The sequence below is a fragment of the Xiphophorus couchianus genome, chromosome 7 (genome assembly GCF_001444195.1).
Source record: "Xiphophorus couchianus chromosome 7, X_couchianus-1.0, whole genome shotgun sequence".
Lineage (NCBI taxonomy): Eukaryota > Metazoa > Chordata > Actinopteri > Cyprinodontiformes > Poeciliidae > Xiphophorus > Xiphophorus couchianus.
The window spans coordinates 3,645,532-3,664,063 of NC_040234.1; the positions used below are offsets into that span (position 1 = coordinate 3,645,532).

The 18,532-nt window shown below is 39.3% G+C and overlaps 1 protein-coding gene across 1 annotated transcript in view; it reads right to left on the bottom strand.

Annotated features, from left to right (window-relative positions):
• f5 (coagulation factor V) overlaps positions 1 to 18,532 on the bottom strand; it is a 19,631-nt gene continuing 1,099 nt past the window's right edge. The window contains exons 2-25 of the mRNA XM_028022069.1: positions 17,504 to 17,586; positions 16,174 to 16,296; positions 14,216 to 14,428; positions 13,966 to 14,127; positions 12,573 to 12,794; positions 12,324 to 12,489; positions 11,225 to 11,405; positions 10,942 to 11,038; positions 10,644 to 10,849; positions 9,718 to 9,865; positions 9,304 to 9,516; positions 6,976 to 9,205; positions 6,701 to 6,869; positions 5,783 to 6,019; positions 5,144 to 5,360; positions 4,826 to 5,005; positions 4,627 to 4,743; positions 3,704 to 3,775; positions 3,539 to 3,624; positions 2,934 to 3,089; positions 2,703 to 2,847; positions 1,562 to 1,713; positions 1,108 to 1,290; positions 1 to 1,004 (exon numbers count right to left, since the gene is read on the bottom strand). Of these exons, the coding sequence (XP_027877870.1) occupies positions 858 to 1,004; positions 1,108 to 1,290; positions 1,562 to 1,713; positions 2,703 to 2,847; positions 2,934 to 3,089; positions 3,539 to 3,624; positions 3,704 to 3,775; positions 4,627 to 4,743; positions 4,826 to 5,005; positions 5,144 to 5,360; positions 5,783 to 6,019; positions 6,701 to 6,869; positions 6,976 to 9,205; positions 9,304 to 9,516; positions 9,718 to 9,865; positions 10,644 to 10,849; positions 10,942 to 11,038; positions 11,225 to 11,405; positions 12,324 to 12,489; positions 12,573 to 12,794; positions 13,966 to 14,127; positions 14,216 to 14,428; positions 16,174 to 16,296; positions 17,504 to 17,586 (5,905 nt within the window). The 3' untranslated portion in view covers positions 1 to 857. The remainder of the gene's footprint in view (positions 1,005 to 1,107; positions 1,291 to 1,561; positions 1,714 to 2,702; positions 2,848 to 2,933; positions 3,090 to 3,538; positions 3,625 to 3,703; positions 3,776 to 4,626; positions 4,744 to 4,825; positions 5,006 to 5,143; positions 5,361 to 5,782; positions 6,020 to 6,700; positions 6,870 to 6,975; positions 9,206 to 9,303; positions 9,517 to 9,717; positions 9,866 to 10,643; positions 10,850 to 10,941; positions 11,039 to 11,224; positions 11,406 to 12,323; positions 12,490 to 12,572; positions 12,795 to 13,965; positions 14,128 to 14,215; positions 14,429 to 16,173; positions 16,297 to 17,503; positions 17,587 to 18,532) is intronic.

Genomic DNA, 18,532 nt, shown 5'->3' on the forward strand with positions numbered 1-18,532 from the left:
TACACAAAGCCAGGAATCATATTTATTAAAACATAATAAATTACACATCTACTTACATATATACATTACTTCCGTTCCATTTCCTATTGTATTTGTAAGCCTAAAAATGTTATATATATATTGCAAACACACAAAAAAGTGGTGTCTAATTTGTGTTATAGCTCATGAGGGAAGATGACGTAACAGTTATACTGACATCTAGTGGTCAGGGGAGAGTTTGCTAATAACTTCCAGTCAAGTTTTCTAACGAGAAATGATATAGAAATTGGTTAAATAAAATGCAAATTCTAAAAATATCTTGAAAAAGTTTATCTGTTGTCACATGTTTCTATCAGATTTTTGCTTCTCTTTTTCTTTTTCTTTTTGTTTGAAGAAGTTAGTTTGTGGATTATTTGTTTTTGCATTCTGGTCATCCGGTTGGACAGATCTATAAATGCTGAACTACTTTACCAAACAGTATACTTTTCTTCTGGTTACTTATTTTACAGAAAATACTTTAACATAGTGCTGAAAGATGTGCTGCACACATGTATATTACATTTACCCTGTTACATCTGGTAAGATTAACTTTTCTTCCTTTAACAAACTCTTTTCTTATTTCACTGCAACAAATACATTTCATATTAAATGTTGGATCCAGATGCAAATAAATATAAAAAACATTTCTTATTTTAAATCTTGTGATCTGAAGATGATGAACGACTTGGTGTTGGTATGAGATCTCAATAAATTACGTTAATGTTTGTGGCTGTAAAGGGACAAAACTGTAACATGTTCCAGGGTTGGTAATAATTCTGCATGTCTGCCTCTACATTCTAAACATTTATTTAGTGTTTCCCCGTGTTTTCACGAGCATGTCACTCAAAGTCGCAGCCGAGAAGCTCGAGTCTCATGGTGATGGAGTTCCACCATCGTTTGGGGACGACTCGGATAAAGCGAGTGAAGATGGGAGGATAGATGTAGTTCCTCGCGTGGCTGTTGTTGTTTGAGTTTCCGTCAAACATCTAGATGTGTGTATGAGAGAGAGAGAGAGAGAGAGAACGTCTTTCAACATCAAGGAAAGCTTCAGTCCGAGAAAACATACCTGCGCTATTTTCATCGACTCACCTTTACAGTCACATCATCATCGTCCATGTAGTACGTCCAGTGTATCCCATTGTCACTGTACTGCAGGGCGTACTTGATGACGTACATCTCCTTCATCATAGACTTGGCTCCCTGTGTTATGATGCCTGTGATCTTCTTAATGCGAGGCAGTTCCACCTGGAGCCACTGGTTCATGTCACTGTGCTGAGTAAAACATAGCACAAGGACGCTTTGTGAAATATTTGACATATTTTCCAAGGCATTACCCAATTTATGTCTACTCAAAATTAGAACTATTTTTATTGGGAGTTTTTCCATTTTGTCACATGACAACAAGTGATTTCAATGCATTTTATTGGGATAAAAGACCAACATGAAGAAGTGCATAAGTGTGAAGTGTCAAAATCCATTACTAGTGATTAGATAAAATCAGATAAAATTCCTCCAGAACTGAAATGTCTCCAGTGGTTACTACCTTAGCTCTCCATGCGTTGATGGAACCCTGCTTGTTGAGGCGACTGAGAGAGGCTTTCCAGTGTCCACTGAACCAGCTGGTTTCCTCTGAGCTGGCTGTGATGCGTCTGTCCTCTATCAGCCCGCTCTCCATCCCCAAAGGCACGGAGCAGCCTGAACATAGACAGGCATAATCTTTCAATGCTTTAACCATTAGGTTAGCATGTAGCTGGTCGTGGAGTTCAAGGGGAGGTCAACTATTGATTACCTTTCTTTTTTCTTTCCTTTTGAATTGCTCAAAGTAGCTTGCACTGAATCATGCTTTTATGAAAAGTGCTGTGCATATATATTTCAAAAAAGTGTATTGATCCTCAACAATCTTTATGAAATACACAACTTTAAGGAGCAAAGTAATGTGCTCCTTACTTTGTAAAAGCCCTGGAGCTACAGTAAAACCAAGGAGAGCTTCACCTACGGTCATAGTGATTTGATTGGCGCTTGTGTCCAACAATCTGGAATCAGTGTAACTATTGCTGTAACTGCAGACCAGTGAAGCCAATGCTGTGTGATGATGAGCAGCATTTTGTAATTAAAAGCAGAACCAACTTTTCTTCATATGTACCTGAACCCTAACATGTCTATCTCAGATATGATGTAGATAGTTGTGACATAAAACACTCCAATCAGGCATTACATTATGACTACTGAAAAGTAAAACAAGTACACAGTAACACTTATCTTTTCATCATGGGACCTGCTCTGAGTGGCATAAAACAATGAGCAAGTCATTGCTTTTTTTTTTTTCGTCCACAAAAAACTAGACGCAGGAAAAATGAGCACGTGTAGGTTTAACAAAGATCTGATTGTGATGGGTTGAATCCCGGATCACAGCATCTTCAACGTGACCCTCTTTGTTGGGTGTTCCTGTTCCTGGTCTACAGTTGTGGATGTCTTATCAAAAGTTGTCCAAGAAAAGAACAGTGGTCAATCGGGCGACAGGGCCTGTTTTGACATTGTAGATGTTGGAAGTGGTAAGCCACCAAAATAAGAAAAATATTTGGGTTCCTGAGTCCAGCTGTTGGAGATTACATAAAACACACAGCAAACCAAACTAGTATCTCTTTGACTTTCATCCACATTAACTTGCTAAGCAAAAGTTTTACCGTCAAGCTCACAGCCGTAGAACTCCATGCGGATTGTTGCTGCGTTATTCCAGGTGATAGGGTGGAGCCTAATGAACCGTCCAATCAAAGGAGGAAAGAAGGTGTTTTTCTTTGTCTGAGAGGCTTCCTCGTTTCCTTGAAACGTCTGAGTACACCAGGACAAACACGGGGGCATAAGCAGGTGATCATGCGTGTGTTCATTCCGAAAGTGAATGATTCAAGCATCCCTACCTTCCAGAATTCCCTGCTGTCGCCTTTGTAAAAGATCCATTTGCGGCGGTCGTTGCTGTACGAGATGGAGAAATTTGTGGCATACTGGGACCGGAAGAACTGCCAGGCTCCTTGTGTGGCCACCTGGCTGATCACAACTGGCCGCTTGAAGTCCACCTTACAGCGGGGGTCCACAGGTGATAGATTAAGTATATTGAGTACTTTCCTTTTGTACTTAAAAGTCAGATATTCCTAGTTCCTGTTTGGAAAAGCAACAGGAATGCCCCCTGAACACTGGAAAAGCTGACCTACTGAGAAATCCAGATTTTTGTATCCAATATGGCAGCTTCCATAAGAAAGTTTTTCTGACAGTTTTTATCTCACTAAACTAGCGAAAGCCAGAGTAAAATACATATCTTTGGATGTGTTCCTTTTGTGTTTAAATACAAAAAATAGCCTGAACAATATTTTTATTGGCTCGTATTGCTAATAGTAGTTAGCGCCAAGGTAAATCCCACCATTCAGAAAGTCTTTCCTGTCTAGTTCCAAGTTCTGACTTCCAAAACAAACTGAATACAGCACAAACAGAACGAAAATGTATAGACTGAAAAATACAGAACTCTTACCTGAATCCAGTCGCCTTTCTTGTCTGTGCTCCATGCATTGTATTTACCCTGGTTATTTAGCCTGGCAAGATGGGGTGCCCAGTTTCCTTAATATGTGGACAGATATTTTTATTCATATTTTTAAAGTGGCTGGCTGGAGTAGAATATCAGGAGGGTTATGACTACCTCTTGAGTTGCTGGCTGTGATCTGGTCATTTTTCACGCTGCCTGACTCAAGACCCATAGGATGGTAGCAATCTTAAATATAAAAAAATATCATGGCTAAAATACAACACATCAGTGTAAGACAATTGGTTAAGGAAAAAAAAAGTTCTTCAACTCCAAAATGTGTTGTTGGATTGACTGTATTTAAAAGATGAACAATTTCTTTGCTAAATTTACAACTAACAAGCACCCTTGTCAAAAATTTGTGAAAAAAAACAGTTCACAATAAATTCGTCATTAATTTCAAAAGCATAATAACGCTTCTTTATTTTATTTTATTTTTTTAAAGAAATGTAGCTTTTAAATTTAAGCAAAATTCATATAAGGAATAATTGAGTTTAACAAAAGGAATCGATCAAAATTCAACAATTTATCAAAAGTGCATTTAAAGCTGCGGTCTGTAACTTTAAAGCAAGCAAGGTTTGTACATATTTCAAAAAACTGTCACTGTCATGACAGTGTAACATAACACAGATAATCTGTGAAAAATAGTTCCTTTGCCTTCTCTCTATGGACCTGCTGTCATCTACACAAACACACAGCTCTGTCAGAAACAACCAATCGCTGCCAGGAGGAGGGTATTAGCGCTGTCTATCACCCTTGTGTATGAGCAGGTACAAATAAAAAAATTCTAAATATAACCCCTTTGCATTTTTCCATTTAAAAATATGGAATGTTTTAAATTCTATATTAAAAAATTTAAAAAATATACTTTGAATTTCAACTATTTTGATTGGTGGGTCAAAAACATCGTACGTATCTTTACCAGCAAGAGTAACAATTGTGTGGGTCACTCTACCCAAAATGTAAACTACTTGTAATTGCCAGTTTTTTAGGCTCAAAAAATAAATTTACAATATACGACTATGCAAAGCTGTATTCACCATTATCTAGAATCAGGAAGAGCGTCTGCATCCCCTTCTTTTGGTTTAGACCAACTTCCGTCTCCAGCTGCCACAGCCCAGGCTTGGATGGATACATCTCCAGAGTTGCAAAGCCCCCTGCAAAAATCCAGCAATGTGTTACAAACACAACATGGATGTTCTTTACATGAACAGGTAGAGGAGTTAATCTGTTTCTCACCAGGCAGCAGGGGAAACACAGCCTGCCTGTAGCGCTTGGTCTTAACGTCTTGGAACGTCTGCCCATGGAAGTAAACGCTGTGAACGTCTTTGGGAGAACCCATGTTGATCAGGTGCCACCGCACAAGCTGGTTGGTGTACATCCTCAGGCCCTTAAGACTATATATTATTCCATTGATGGCTACATAAAAAAAAACAGAGAAAGCAGACAATTGTTTCCTCCAGGCTCTAAAATATCTTTTAACCATCTTGTCATATCATCCGCTTCTGAAATGAATTGATTTGGTTTGAACGCGACAAAAAGGTCATGGATTGTTACAGTGGAACTTGAGGTTCTCCATGTCGTAGTCATCCCAAACTTGTTTTCGGTACTTTCTTTGCATAACTTCCTGGTTTTTATTGTAGTACCAGCTCTGTGACTCATCGAAGGTCATGAAAAGCAGCACAAACTCCCTCGTGTTGAGTGGCTTGTTCTTCAGAGTTCCCTCTCGACACACCAGCAAAGGGCCAATTAAGCCGGAGTGAATGTCCTTCTCCTGCAAGAAATGTATTAGAAATACATTATTTATATAGTGTGTTGCGAAGTCTGCATACCTCTTGAACTTTTCCTTATCTTTAGACGGTGCAACTATCCAGCCACAAACCACAATGTTTTCTATCGGAATTTTGTGAGTTAGAAATATTATTGACTCGAATAATATTATAACATTGTTTTCCAAATGAAAATTTGATGAGTGCTCCATGGCACAAACGTCGACACATCGCTACAATTGATCTGTTTTAGGCCTAAGAGTTTTGTCAGCAAACATTAGAGAAGCAAGAAACACAGCAGACAGGTCGGGGAAAGCTATGAAGGGGTTTAAATCAGGCAAGAAGCTCTGCTTGTTTATCACTGGGTATGTAGGAGACGTGACAAAACTGAGGAAGAAGGTTCCTCTGGTAAACTGTAACTACTTACGGGATTAACACCAGAGTAGTACGCCCAAGTCCGACACTCAGACTCTTCCGGAGCTGGCCCAACCATAGGACTGATTTTCCATATGTATGTGTAGGTGGTGTTGGGTTGAACTTCGTTGTCATATTTATACCAGTGCTTGGAGCCGTCCTCGTAGGACAGACCCTCAAACTGCTTTGTATAGAAAACCCCATTGGGGTGTAGGGAGTATGGACGGTTGGCGTTGTTTTTGAACACATTCTATAAAACAAGAGACAATGATTGATTCTATCGCAGAAAGGTCACAATCCAACACAGTTATTGTATGTTTGTTTACTCAGTTACAGCAAAAAGACAGTTTTCTTTGCTTAGCTATTAGTACAGTGGACCCCCACTTCTTTTTTTTTCGGTGGAACGTAATTTAAAATTATGCGTATAAAATTCACCTATTCAGTTTTCTCTTAGAGCATAGCTAAAATATTTGACGCAAAATGCTACTTGGGAAGTTGAAATGCTGAGGTACAATGCTAAATGTCACGCCTCTTTCGCTGATGTTTGCAAAGCAGGTAATCCAGGTGTGACCCCCCTTCATTTTCGTTAATGGGGATTGACTGCAACGCCAAGAGTAGAGATAAGGATGATTGCAGACGTTACCTTCTCCACTGTGCTCATTAATAAATATCTTTTTTGTGTGTGCTTGAACTATTAAAATAAGCTATCTTAAGCATTTTTAGAGGGAGTATAAAGTCCTGAAGGTAAAATTTAGATGCCAATCTAAAGGGTGACACTGTACACGTCGCTTACTTTTAGTCTTTACTTTTAGTCTTAATGCCTTGTGCGGTCAGTTTATTTTCTCCAAATTTGAATCATGCATGTATATAAGTGAAAAAGCAGTCAAATGAAGAATAAAATTCAAAATCCCTCTGAGAGCAGCTAACTTACCATGATGCTTTGTCCAACCTCGGCTTTGATAACAGGCCCAAGGATGCCTAGATGCTCATCCATCTCCCCGCGGAGATCAGGAGTGCTGAAGCTCGCATCCAGGTAACCTCGGAAAACAACTTTGGTGAATTTGGTCTCTAGCATGTTTTGCTGCGACTTATCGTGTCTCCTGTGGTAATAAAACAAACATCACATAAACTAAGTACTTTTTTTGTGTATTTAAATCTTCCCCTTCCCAAAATATGTCTCCTCCATGTTCTTATTTGTGAGCTTACCTCTGTCCGTAACCAGCATAGTCCCATTCAACTTCTTCTGCAGCAATAAAGTATGTCCTGACATCAGGACCTGATAACTTTAAGTAGTATTTAGTAGTTTCATCCAGGTTGAGATTCTTAATGTCCTCATGGCTGCTGTAGGGGTCTTTGTACGACACATATTCATACTCATTTTGTGTCACATCTTGTTCATTCATATCAGTTTTCTCTGGTTCATCTCCAGGGGCATACAGCTGATAGTCACTGAAATCAGGTCGGGGCAAAGCAATAACTATGGGGAAGTTAATCAACTCCTCCTCCTTGGTGACAAGCTGTTTTGCATTGGGCCTTGCCCCACGGGGGCTGAACTCTGGGTTAAATCCTCGTGGGGAAAAGGGTGAGCCACTCCTGGCCTGAGGCTTGAAGACCTTCCTCCTCCTTGTTTTCATGCCTTCACCTTTCTTGGGTATTTGTCTGAGGTTCACTTTTTTGTACTTTTTGGGAGTTGGAGTTGTTCGTAGTGCTTCGTTCTCAAAGTATTTTTTCATGTGATCAGGAATCTCCCCAGGTACCATGGAGTGAGTTCCATCATAAGTCCAGTTGTGGCCTTCTGGGCTCAAGGAGACAGTTTTGATTGCCTCAGATTTGTTTTCTTTAACATAGATAAATATTTCCTCACTACTTTCTGAAGAACCAAACTCATCAGAACTGAGCAGCTTCACAGAACCACCAGAGAGAGAATGGTTCGATGAACCTCTAGTCTCGTTAGAGAAACTTTCCATTGAAGAAGTATTGAACAACTCCCCAGGAAGAAGTCCTTTCTCGGAGCTCCTCCCCACTGAACTTGATTTGGAGATGTTCACTGTACCGTTTTGTGATAGCTTATCTACGTTTAAAAGATGTGTTGCATTTCCAAGGCTGGAATTGGCAGAAACACTCACACCTTCAGTAGCATTCATTTGTAGCCCAAGCTCTTGCTGCAAAGTCATGTTTGAAGAGTTTCCCTCATTGTTTCCTGCGGTCTCCACCAACTCAAGGCTGGTGAAGTTATCTTTGACCATGCTGCTGTTGTCAACTTCCTTGACATCAAGTCCTAAAAGGGACAGTGATTGGTTTAATCCAACGGGTGGCACATCAGTTGATGTGTTATAGTCATCCTCAACTGTTGAAGTCTGTTGAAACCAGAGACTGCTGATTGGGTCGATGTCGGTGTCAGTTGCGTGCCCGCTGTAAAGGAACGCATCGCCCCGAGTGATTTGCACTTCCTTCTCATTGGGAAAGAGTATGTCCATAGAGGTGTTACTACTGCCAGATGGATTTGAATCTGTTCTTTTATCTTTGGTAATTGTTGTTAATGTTGCAGTGATTTCAGGAGTGTCTTGTGATTGTACTGGCATGGTCTGATTGGTGGACTCTTGTTTCCCTGTGAGTTGACTGGCCGTCTGTAGTGCTCCCATAGTGATAGAGGTGGGTAGTTTGGACGAAGTGGAAATGTTCACACTGTCTGAAGAGGCATTTCCATGAACTATTGAACTTGTAGCATTGAGAAGCGTTGAACCTGTACCATTGAGAACTGTTGAGTTCATTGTCCCAGCAACTGTAACACTAGCATTATTTGGACTGACTGCAACTACAGCAACAGTCCTGTTGATGGTTGCTGTGCTTTGATTGCTCAGTGAATCACTGTCATTGTTGAGAACAGTTGTGTCATTGTCAAGGAATGACTGAGTCCTATTCTTCTGTACAGCGGTTGCATGTTTACTAATGCTGCTGTTGTGCAAATTATGTTCTGTAATATTTTGGTTGTCTACATATTTCAACTGAGTATCATTCATTGCAGTCTGATTTGAAAAGAACTCAGTTTTATTCTTTGTGTCCTTTACATTAGGACTAGTATCGCCGACCATAGGAGCAACATCAATATCATCATACTCAAATAAACTCAAGTCCAGTATCTCCACATCTGAGTTACTGGACTGGTTCCTCAGCGACCGTAGACCTAACTCGTCCGCAAACATGTCCGTGTACATATCGACCTCCACTGGTTCTGTGGGTACAGATTTTGATTTCTCCTTTTCTTTTTTGACATCTTCAAAAGTTGGGGGCTTCCACTGAGTAAATTCATCAACTCGATTCATGTCATTCTCCTCATACTCATATTGGAGGTCGCGGTAGCACTCAACATCTTGAAACTTCACACGCATTCCCTTTGTTGTTTGATGAGTATTCAATGACGCCAAAAGCCAGAAACCTGTTGTGAGGCAAATACACATACAAATGTTCGGCAAACAAGTTTTCCAGGTAAAACAAAGGGATAAAAAAAGTGACTTTGTAGTTGGCTGTTGTCACCTATGTTGTCCATGGTTATCTTGATGGTCTCTCCAGTCATTGGATAGAGGCTGAGAATGTCTTCAGTTCTGTGATTCAGCTCGAACGAATGGCCATAGAAAGTAGCTGTCTGAATGTAGTCCTGTGCTCCAATGCTGGACACATGCCAAGTTGGAACCTCACCATAGCAGAAGCCCAAATCAGGGCCACTTTCAAACACATATCCATTTATTGCTGTAAGTTGAAAGTAGATGGACATTAGTTGTCTGAGAAACAGCTGGAAGAAATACACAAGAAGTCCCTACAATTAAAGAGTACATGTTAGTACAGATAAATATTACATTGGGCTAAAAGGATGAAGACTTTATTTCCTTTCATCATTACTGTTATCGAGGCCAGTGCTGTTAACTGTATTGTGGTAGCAGTAAGACTCACTGTGCATGACATTGGACTTATAAAAGTCTGGGTCGGCTTTGTTGACTTTGGATTGATCATAACAACGGCGAATGTTTTCGTCCAGATACCAGCTCTTGTTCTCATCAAACACTGAAAACACAGCATGCTGTTCCTTGTCCGCTCTCAGCTGCAAAAACAAAGGAATTTGTTTTCTTCAATTACTTCTTATCTCATCTTTGATGAACAAAGATGAGATAAGATAGATAGATAGATAGATAGATAGATAGATAGATAGATAGATAGATAGATAGATAGATAGATAGATAGATAGATAGATAGATAGATAGATAGATAGATAGATAGATAGATAGATGCAGATTGTTTTTTTTCTGTGTCGTCTTAAGTTGAATATGTTAAAGGTCTTTTCTTCTGCACATCTTCCTTTAGATGACGTAACTCTGTGGAGAAGGATTCTTCAATTGAAAAATCCAGTTGAAGCAAAATTTTGATGATGATCCAGCTGCACCTGGACTCGGATTGTAACTATTAGTTCCTTAAAGCTTCTGTTGTAATTTGGAGCTAGATAAATAAACCAAACAGGAAATTGCATAACCTGACCAAAGTTATTATAGTTAACTAAAGCTAACAGCAATAATTGAATAAATGTTTTGAAAATGGCATCTTCTGTTGGTTATTCATTACCCAATGGATGCATACATATAACACTTTGACCTTTTTGAATTGTGCACCTAAAAATTAACAAAAATACAAAACACTAAACCTACTGCTATAACTAATAAAAACTAAACTAAAATTAAACAATATTTAACTAACAATGACTAATAAAAAGTAGCTAACACACTCCAAAAAACTAATTAAAGCTAAATTAGACAAATAAAAAGTCACAACCACATAAATCTAAACTATAATGAAAAACCCACAACGATCATAACCATGGTCCTGACCTGTACATTCCTGACATCTAGGGATTGACTCTTGCAGATGAGCATGGGTCCTATCAGGCCCGACGCAATGTCCCGCGGCGTGTCCACGGCGCTGTGATACATCCGCGTCAGACATCGGGAATCTCCATCCAGAGGCTCGTTCTCCTCCAGAACCTTCCACACGTAGGTGTGCGTTTCACCTGGCCGAACGCCATGGGTCTGGTTTCCTGGTTGATTATGTCGCCAGCAACTTCGTCATTTCACGTATTTAAAATTTGTTATGTTTTGTTTGATGTCTTATCTGGGGAATAATCCATACCTCCTTCTGGATAGTTGACTCCCTCCTCTGACTTTTCTACAGTCAGGCCGTGTGGGTAGATACTGTAAGGCCTCGAGGCCAAATTCTTAAAAACAATCTGGGAAAGACGAAGAAAGTGCATGAAGCCATAATCTAATCTGCAAAAAATGATCACGGAGTTCCTGCAATTCTGTTTAATATTGTACCAGCACCAAATTTAGGAATATAAGTATTTGGCGTTGGCGTTTATCTTTATATGCCCTGTTTCCTAAGTTTAAGGTTTTCCGTTCTATTATAGTCTTACTGTGATGATGTCTCGGATTTGCGCTCGGATCACTGGACCCAAGATGCCCAGCTCATTCTTCCTGTGCTCATTTTCCACCTTTTCAGTGAATGATTCATTTTTGTACAAAGTGTACACAGCCTTCTTGTACTTTGCTCCAATACGGCGTGCCGACTGTGTCAGGTACTGGAGCTTGAAGTCTCTAAACAGAGAGAAAACTCATGTTTAGTGCAGCTCTGAGATAGCGAGTTTTCATTTTTCATGTCTTTGTGGGGAAGGATAACTGACCCCATTTATCCTCCTAGAATAACACCAAGTCAACTTGAATTTAAATCATAGGCCAGATTTAAACCAGAGTGAAATCCTGGGACATGACCTTAAGGGGGCAGTATTAGGTGTTTTCCAGCCACATAATATCATTTTAGAACAAAATCAAGTAACTATGTTAACTTCAGTTGTGATAAAAAATAATATATATCAAATATGACTTAAATAAATCTGACTTCATAATTTAATGCCTTGAAATTGGGCTTCTGTCTCTTTAAAAAACTGCTGCTCTTTCTGAAAGACTGCCTTTAGCAAGTCTTCACAACTTGACTCCTCTATTAACCCTTTAAGAATGTTTTACCAGCGTTATACTGAGAAGTAGCTCCTATAATGAGCTCAGCAGATGCGCAGTTCCATCAGGTGTTTGCTAATTGCTGCTGGCTAGTCTGAAGGAGCTAAATGGTGGAGTTGCGGGGGAAGGCTGCTCTGTGAGACAGAAGCTCAGAAGCTTGGAAACTGCAGCTGCGTCTCGATGGCGGCGCTCGGTCCGCCCAGGTGTTTTGCACAGCTGAATGGTTGCCACATTAACTGATTCTCAAACATGCATGAAAGAATGAAGGCAACAGCACATGTATGTTTTTGATAACATTAAAACATATGCAAAGCTCAAAAAAGTTGATTTTGCATAATACTGCCCCCTTAAATACACCAGTGATGCTCAAAAGTCTTCCAATGTTGTGAAATTAGTGAAGTTTTATTTAAATCCCAATGACCTGATGTTAAAGTCCCATTGTCGGCCATAATAGTCAAAAGCAGCTGTTGGCAATCTATACGTCAAAATAAAGTTGCTCACTGATCAATGTGTTTGTTGCTGTCCTTTGAATAGTCCCAGACTATTTCTTCCGCAGCAATATAATATTTCCATTCCTTGCTTTGTCGTTGCTGTGAGATTGTCATCCTTCTCACGGGTTCCTTAAACTCTTCACACGTCCTCACGTCCACGAAGCCGTGCATGCCAGCTGCAAACCGATCAGACACATTCAAGCTGCTCCGGCGGGAAAGAAAATGGAGACTGTTGGTTTAAATGTTCAGGTCCACCCACCTTCCATGTGCTTGGTGGTGAAGGAGGAGAGCAGCCAGCGGCCTGCGTAGGCAGAAACCAGGCTGGCGCTGGCGGAGGAGCCGCTGATCAGCCCCACTGACGACACTTTGTGGCCGCTGTGCGTCAGGACCTGGCCGTTCATGTGAACTGAGAAGACCTCGGGTTCTGAGCTCATGCCCACCAGGTGAAGGCTCACAGGGGCGTGGGCACATATACTTACAGCTTGGAGCAGAAATATATATATTTTTGAATTAGAATTGAGGCAATAAAAGACATTTTTCACTCATTGAACAACAGTTTGTGGCAGTTATTCTAAATTTCATAAATATGAAATTTTTATTTCATATTTAATCAACATTACACTACGGTATATCCGTCTTTGCATTATGTCGTGAAAAAAATCGAGCACCTCTGCGTTCACCCAGTGCTAATCAGAAACAACCAATCAGAGCTAGAAGGCAGATCTTAGTGCTGTCAATCACCCTCGCTCATCCCGCCCTCTACTTCACTCTACTACAGCTTTGTTCCTAATAGCCTGCTAGCTAATATAGCCACCAATAACTGCAGATAAACGGTTTTCCTGTAATGTGAGTTGTTTCTCCACCATTAGCACATGTAGCAGCAAGTATATCAACATGATTGATAGCACTAAGATCCTCCTCCTTGCTCTGATGGGTTGTTTTTGATCGGGAGCGGAGTGTTTCTTCAAACGATAGTAGTAGCACAGGGAGGTGATCAATTTTTTTCACAAATGATCTGTCTCATAATATACTGTCGGGACATGCTTAAGCTTTTTTTGAAGTTTGGTGCTTTAAAGTAAATAACGCTCAGCTACTGCCTTTTTAAGCTAACACTGTACACTTTAGCATACTTTGTCTACCAGCTAAGTCAGGCTGCCACAGAAGGGCATTAGTGTCTCAACTCAGGGATGATTGAAAACTCTATACAGGTGCTCTATACTAGAGCTGTACAGGTAAATATATTACCAGCATCGCCAATACCGACACTTTTTATTATTTCTGTTTGATATATTGACATATGTTTCTGTGATTTTTCCTTTGAATTATTCTGTTAAAACATAGGATAGAATTTGGACAACATTTATAAGTGCCTATTAAAATTCTTTAAGAACATATTGACATGATAAAAAGAAACAATAGTAAAACAAAGTGCAAAAAATAATTTAAAAAAAATCTGTTTTGTGGTAGAACTGTACAAAAATCAAATACAATTTCAAGAGGGAATCTGAAACTAATGTATCAGTCTTAGTTGCTTCGTTAGTATCAATTCAATATTGATACCGACTTCAACATTTTGGATCAGTTCTAAAATATATAGCAAATATAAGTACACCCTCAACTCAAAAGCTGCGATAATGACCCAATACACTGACCAGGCAAGGATCCCCGAGTGTATCCGTTGATGGTGTATTTGACGTGGTCATCTGAAGAGTGTCCACTTGGAGTGTACAAACTTTCTTTCTCGTCAAAGACCCCAAAGAGAAACACAAACTCCTTGTGGAGGCCGGTCTGCTGTCCCGATTCGTCCAAGGTGCCTTTAATCAGAAGAAAGACCAAAGAGGCACGAAATCCAATCTTTAATTCTCATAAAAGCGAACAAAGTTATCAACACACAACACTGACCAGCCTTGCAGATGAGCAAAGCGCCAATGAGGCCAGAGTTGTAGTCCTGCACCACGTTTTGGTGGGAGATGTAGGTGTAGGTGAGACAGTCGGGATCATCGGGCAGCGGGGAAACCTCTGGCGTCACCTCCCAGGTGTAAACATGTTCACCATTGGGCTGCACGATGTCGTCCTCTTTTTCCTTCTGTGACGTGTTGTCAAAGTAGTTGGCTCCTGTGGAAAAAAATAAGAACCTTTTCTTTCACTTACATGCTAATTTCTACGTTGAAGCTAGCTTTAGAGCTGGCTTAGCTAGTTTAGAGTAAAGGTGAGCATTTCAAACCAGAGACGGCCATGTTTGGAGGACTAATTTCAAATCATTAAACTTCAGCTCAACCTGAACAGTTAGAAACTTTCCACCGCTGGGTTTGGATAAAACAAGCTAACGTCAAACTTCTGAATTACCCCTTATCTCAAAACACACTGTTCTGCTGAAGTAGCTACAGAATAGTTTTTTGTTGACATAAATCCTGCCCGACATTTTGTAGATTAAGACCATGAACTGGATTTAAATACCATGTTAATATCTGCCAGTGAAACTACTATTTATTTTATTTTTTTACCAATACTAAGAAATGATTTGCTTGAAAGAAGCTTCTATGTCTTACGTAGAAGTTAGTTTAGTTTTATTCCAAGTGTACAAAGACATTTGCACCAGAAACAAACCAAAAATACTTGGTCAGATTTTGTGTTTTTTGCCATATTTTTTTTAACATGACAAAAACCTGGAATGTTAGAATTTTGAGGACCATGGTATAAATATTTGCTCCTGTACCACATTGACCAAGTGTAGATCAGAGAGAATCTACAGTAAATTCAAACTTGTCAACCCAGCAGATCCTGTTTTCTAAAATCCTTGCAGCTGTGTGTCATATCCTGCTCGGAAAAAAGAACGGTTATGAGCAGGATGTTTATGTCAGTGATGAGAGGATGAAAAGTCTTTATCCTTAACCTAAATGGTTAGCAGTTAGATGAATAACATCCCTGTGGTTTGCAAACGCCTCAGTAGGTTATTGACCAACTCTTAAATTCCTTAAAACGAATGAAGAGGAAATAAACTCCTTCCTGTAAACATTTCTTTAATTAACATTTCCTCTTTGGATTCAGCTTAATCATAGAGGAATTAATTTGAAATTAAGCAGCATCTGTATTTTTTAATCTTCTAAAATACACAATTTGTCTCATCTGTTTTCCATGCATAAGAACACACACTGCAAAAACACAAAATCTCATTTCTACTGTAAACATCTTAGTAGACTTGAAATAAAACAAAAATAACTTACAAGTCATTTTTGCTTAAGTCAATAATTCCTTAATATTGATGAAAAATATTAATTCTATTCGCACGATGTCACTTAATAACCTACCAATTATGAAATAATTGTGTGAAGTGAAATAATAATCAAGTGAAATTAATAACATGTCATGTTATTTCACTTTTATTGTCCAAGCAAAACAACATATTTTTACTGTGTAAGTAAAATAATCTGCCTCTTAAACAAGTCCTTTTCCCATCAATATTAAGGAATTATTGACTTATAACAATCTCCTATATCTTGCTGAAAAGTTTCTTGTAAGTTAGTTTTGTCTTATTTCCAGTGGACTAAGATATTTGCACTATAACCACAAACACTTGGTAATATTTTGTGTTTCTGCATTGCACACAGTGATTTCCAAAGGCTTCAGGTCGTCTTCCTGTTGGACTTCAGAACCGTCTGCCTTGATAACCTGCCTGTCCTGGTTAATATGTTAGAAGAAGACAAACAGTTTTGTTTGCTGTATTGGCCAACGCTGCGTGAGTGATGAAGGGTCTAACGTCAGGGGCGCCAGGAGCAACCCCAATCCGGTGTGTGGCGTTCAGGGTTGGCCCCGCCAGTTGGGAGACTACCTTTGTGTGTCTTGGTTAATGCCCAACTCACCCTCCGACTGCTTCCCGTAAGCCACTCCGTGTGGGTGGATGCTGTACGCGCCGTAAGCCATGTTTCTGAATGTGACGACAATCGTCTCCCCCTCCTCGGCCCTCAGCGTGGGTCCCAGCAGACCTGCAGAGAGAGGCACAGGATCGAGTTTCTTTATTTGCATTTGTGTGCGAGCAGTTCTGGGATTTTGCGCAATGTGAAAACACATTGGGGGCAAGTTTGGTACCCCTCTCGCGTTTTCTGGGTAATTATTAAATATTTGACTGTGGTGGAACAGCGTAAAAGTGAGTTCTGTATTTTATTTTTTCATTATCATAGACCAGGACTCTGCAAGCTTTACAATCCAGAGAGCTTTTTTTTTTGTCCTCAGTTCATCAACAAAAAACAGATTAGACACATTTTCTATAATAACAAAATATTTTTTCAAAGGTAAGCCTGCAGAATGTCATTTTATTAAAAAGAAAAAAAATTATACACATTTTTGAAAATGTCACCATGTTGTGACAGTTTAATCTGCGAAATAATCTGTGAAAAGATCGATCTTCTTCACCTCCTCCCTGAGCTACTATTGCTGTCTGAGGTAATACACCGTTCCCAGTCCAAATCAACCAATCAGAGCCAGGAGGCGGGCCTTAATGCTGTCAGTCAACTCATGAATGTGCTGCTAAATGTGCTGATGGTGGAGAAACAACTCACCGTTACAGGAAAACTGTTTATCCGCCATCATCAGTAGCTATGCCAGCTAGGTCTAACATTTGTGAGCGGCACGCACACGGCCATGATTGTCAGCACTAAGACCCGCCTCCTGACTCTGATTAGTTGTTGCTAGTCAGAACTGGGTGAAGGCAGAGAAGCTGTCCTTTTTTCTTTTTTACAGATTATCTGCACCATGTCATACTGTCACATCATAGTGACACTTTCAACAAATATTTTATATATATACAGTATATATACAGTATTTACATATATATAATATAAAAGTTACACACTGCAATTTTACACACTGCAATTAATAATTGAAAAAATTATCTTTATGCTTGTTTTTGAAAATGTTCCCTGTCTGACCTAAAAAAGATTGGATGATCTAAAACATTTAAGTTTGACCAAAAAAAAAAAATATATATATATATCTATTTTTAAATAGATATTTATTCCCAGCCTTGTACCAGACGCTCATAGGAGTACTAGGAAGATTTGAGGCCCTCCCTCTAAGGAAAATTGTTTAAAAAAATGTATATATATATTTCTGCTGTGGGAATCGACTTTTGAGGCATAGTTTCTACATGATCAAAGCCAGGCCATTCGCTTGTTTATCTCCAACCGCACTCACCTAACCAGGGCGGATGAGTCTTTGCCTGGCTGAAGTTTTCGTCATACTCCCGAAAAACCACTTTCTTGTAGGTGGGATCCTGCCTGAGTAATGGTGGGAAAATACAAAACATCAATCAGCAAGCCAGCAGGAAGGAAATCTCCACGTCTAGTCATGGTGAAAAACAAACAACTCCTCCGCCTCAAAGGTAAAGGAAATGAGTTATTATTTAGATGTGTGTGGTCAACACAGCCTGTGATGACTGTCATGTGACACCATATGCAAAATTACTGTTCTCACAAATAAAGCATGTATGTGATTTGATGAAACAGTCAGCGGCCTGCAGAATCACTTTTAGCTGACATGTTACAGATTGTATGTGGATTTTGGTCAAACATCTCCACTTTTTCTGAAGCAATGTTGTTCAGGAAGTCATACCACTTGGACAAATTCAACTTTGCAGATGTAGGTTGTGTTTCTGTGCGTTCCTTTTTTTAAAATTTAAATAACAACTTTCCTCTCACAATCATTTGAAATATTCAATACTTGTCTAATATACTATCCTGAACATCAACATCACCCATGTTACGTTTGACATGTATATTCTATGACAGTGGTGTTATAGTTTGACAGTAAAAATCCAACAAGTAGGTATCATTGGGTCTACAACACTTATGTACCTAGCACTTATTTAGCACAATAAGTGCATTTAGCACTTATGTACCAAATTATTACATGGTAATAAATTTGGTCATTATCAAATTACCACAATTTAATTAGAGGTCAGTTCCTCGTGTATTGTACTAACAGGAAATTACACTTGTATTGGTAATTTCATGGCAATACCATCTTATTACACAGCTGAAGTTTGAAGTACTTCCTGAAACTAACTTTTTCCATACATCATTATATTGTACATCTGATTTGCAATATGTATAATTTATTATCTTCCTCTCCCATTTGTGCTTTAATGCCTTGAAATTACCAAATGATTTGCAAAACTGCAGAAATGTAAAACACACTACTTTATTTTTCTCTTTGTTCCTGGAT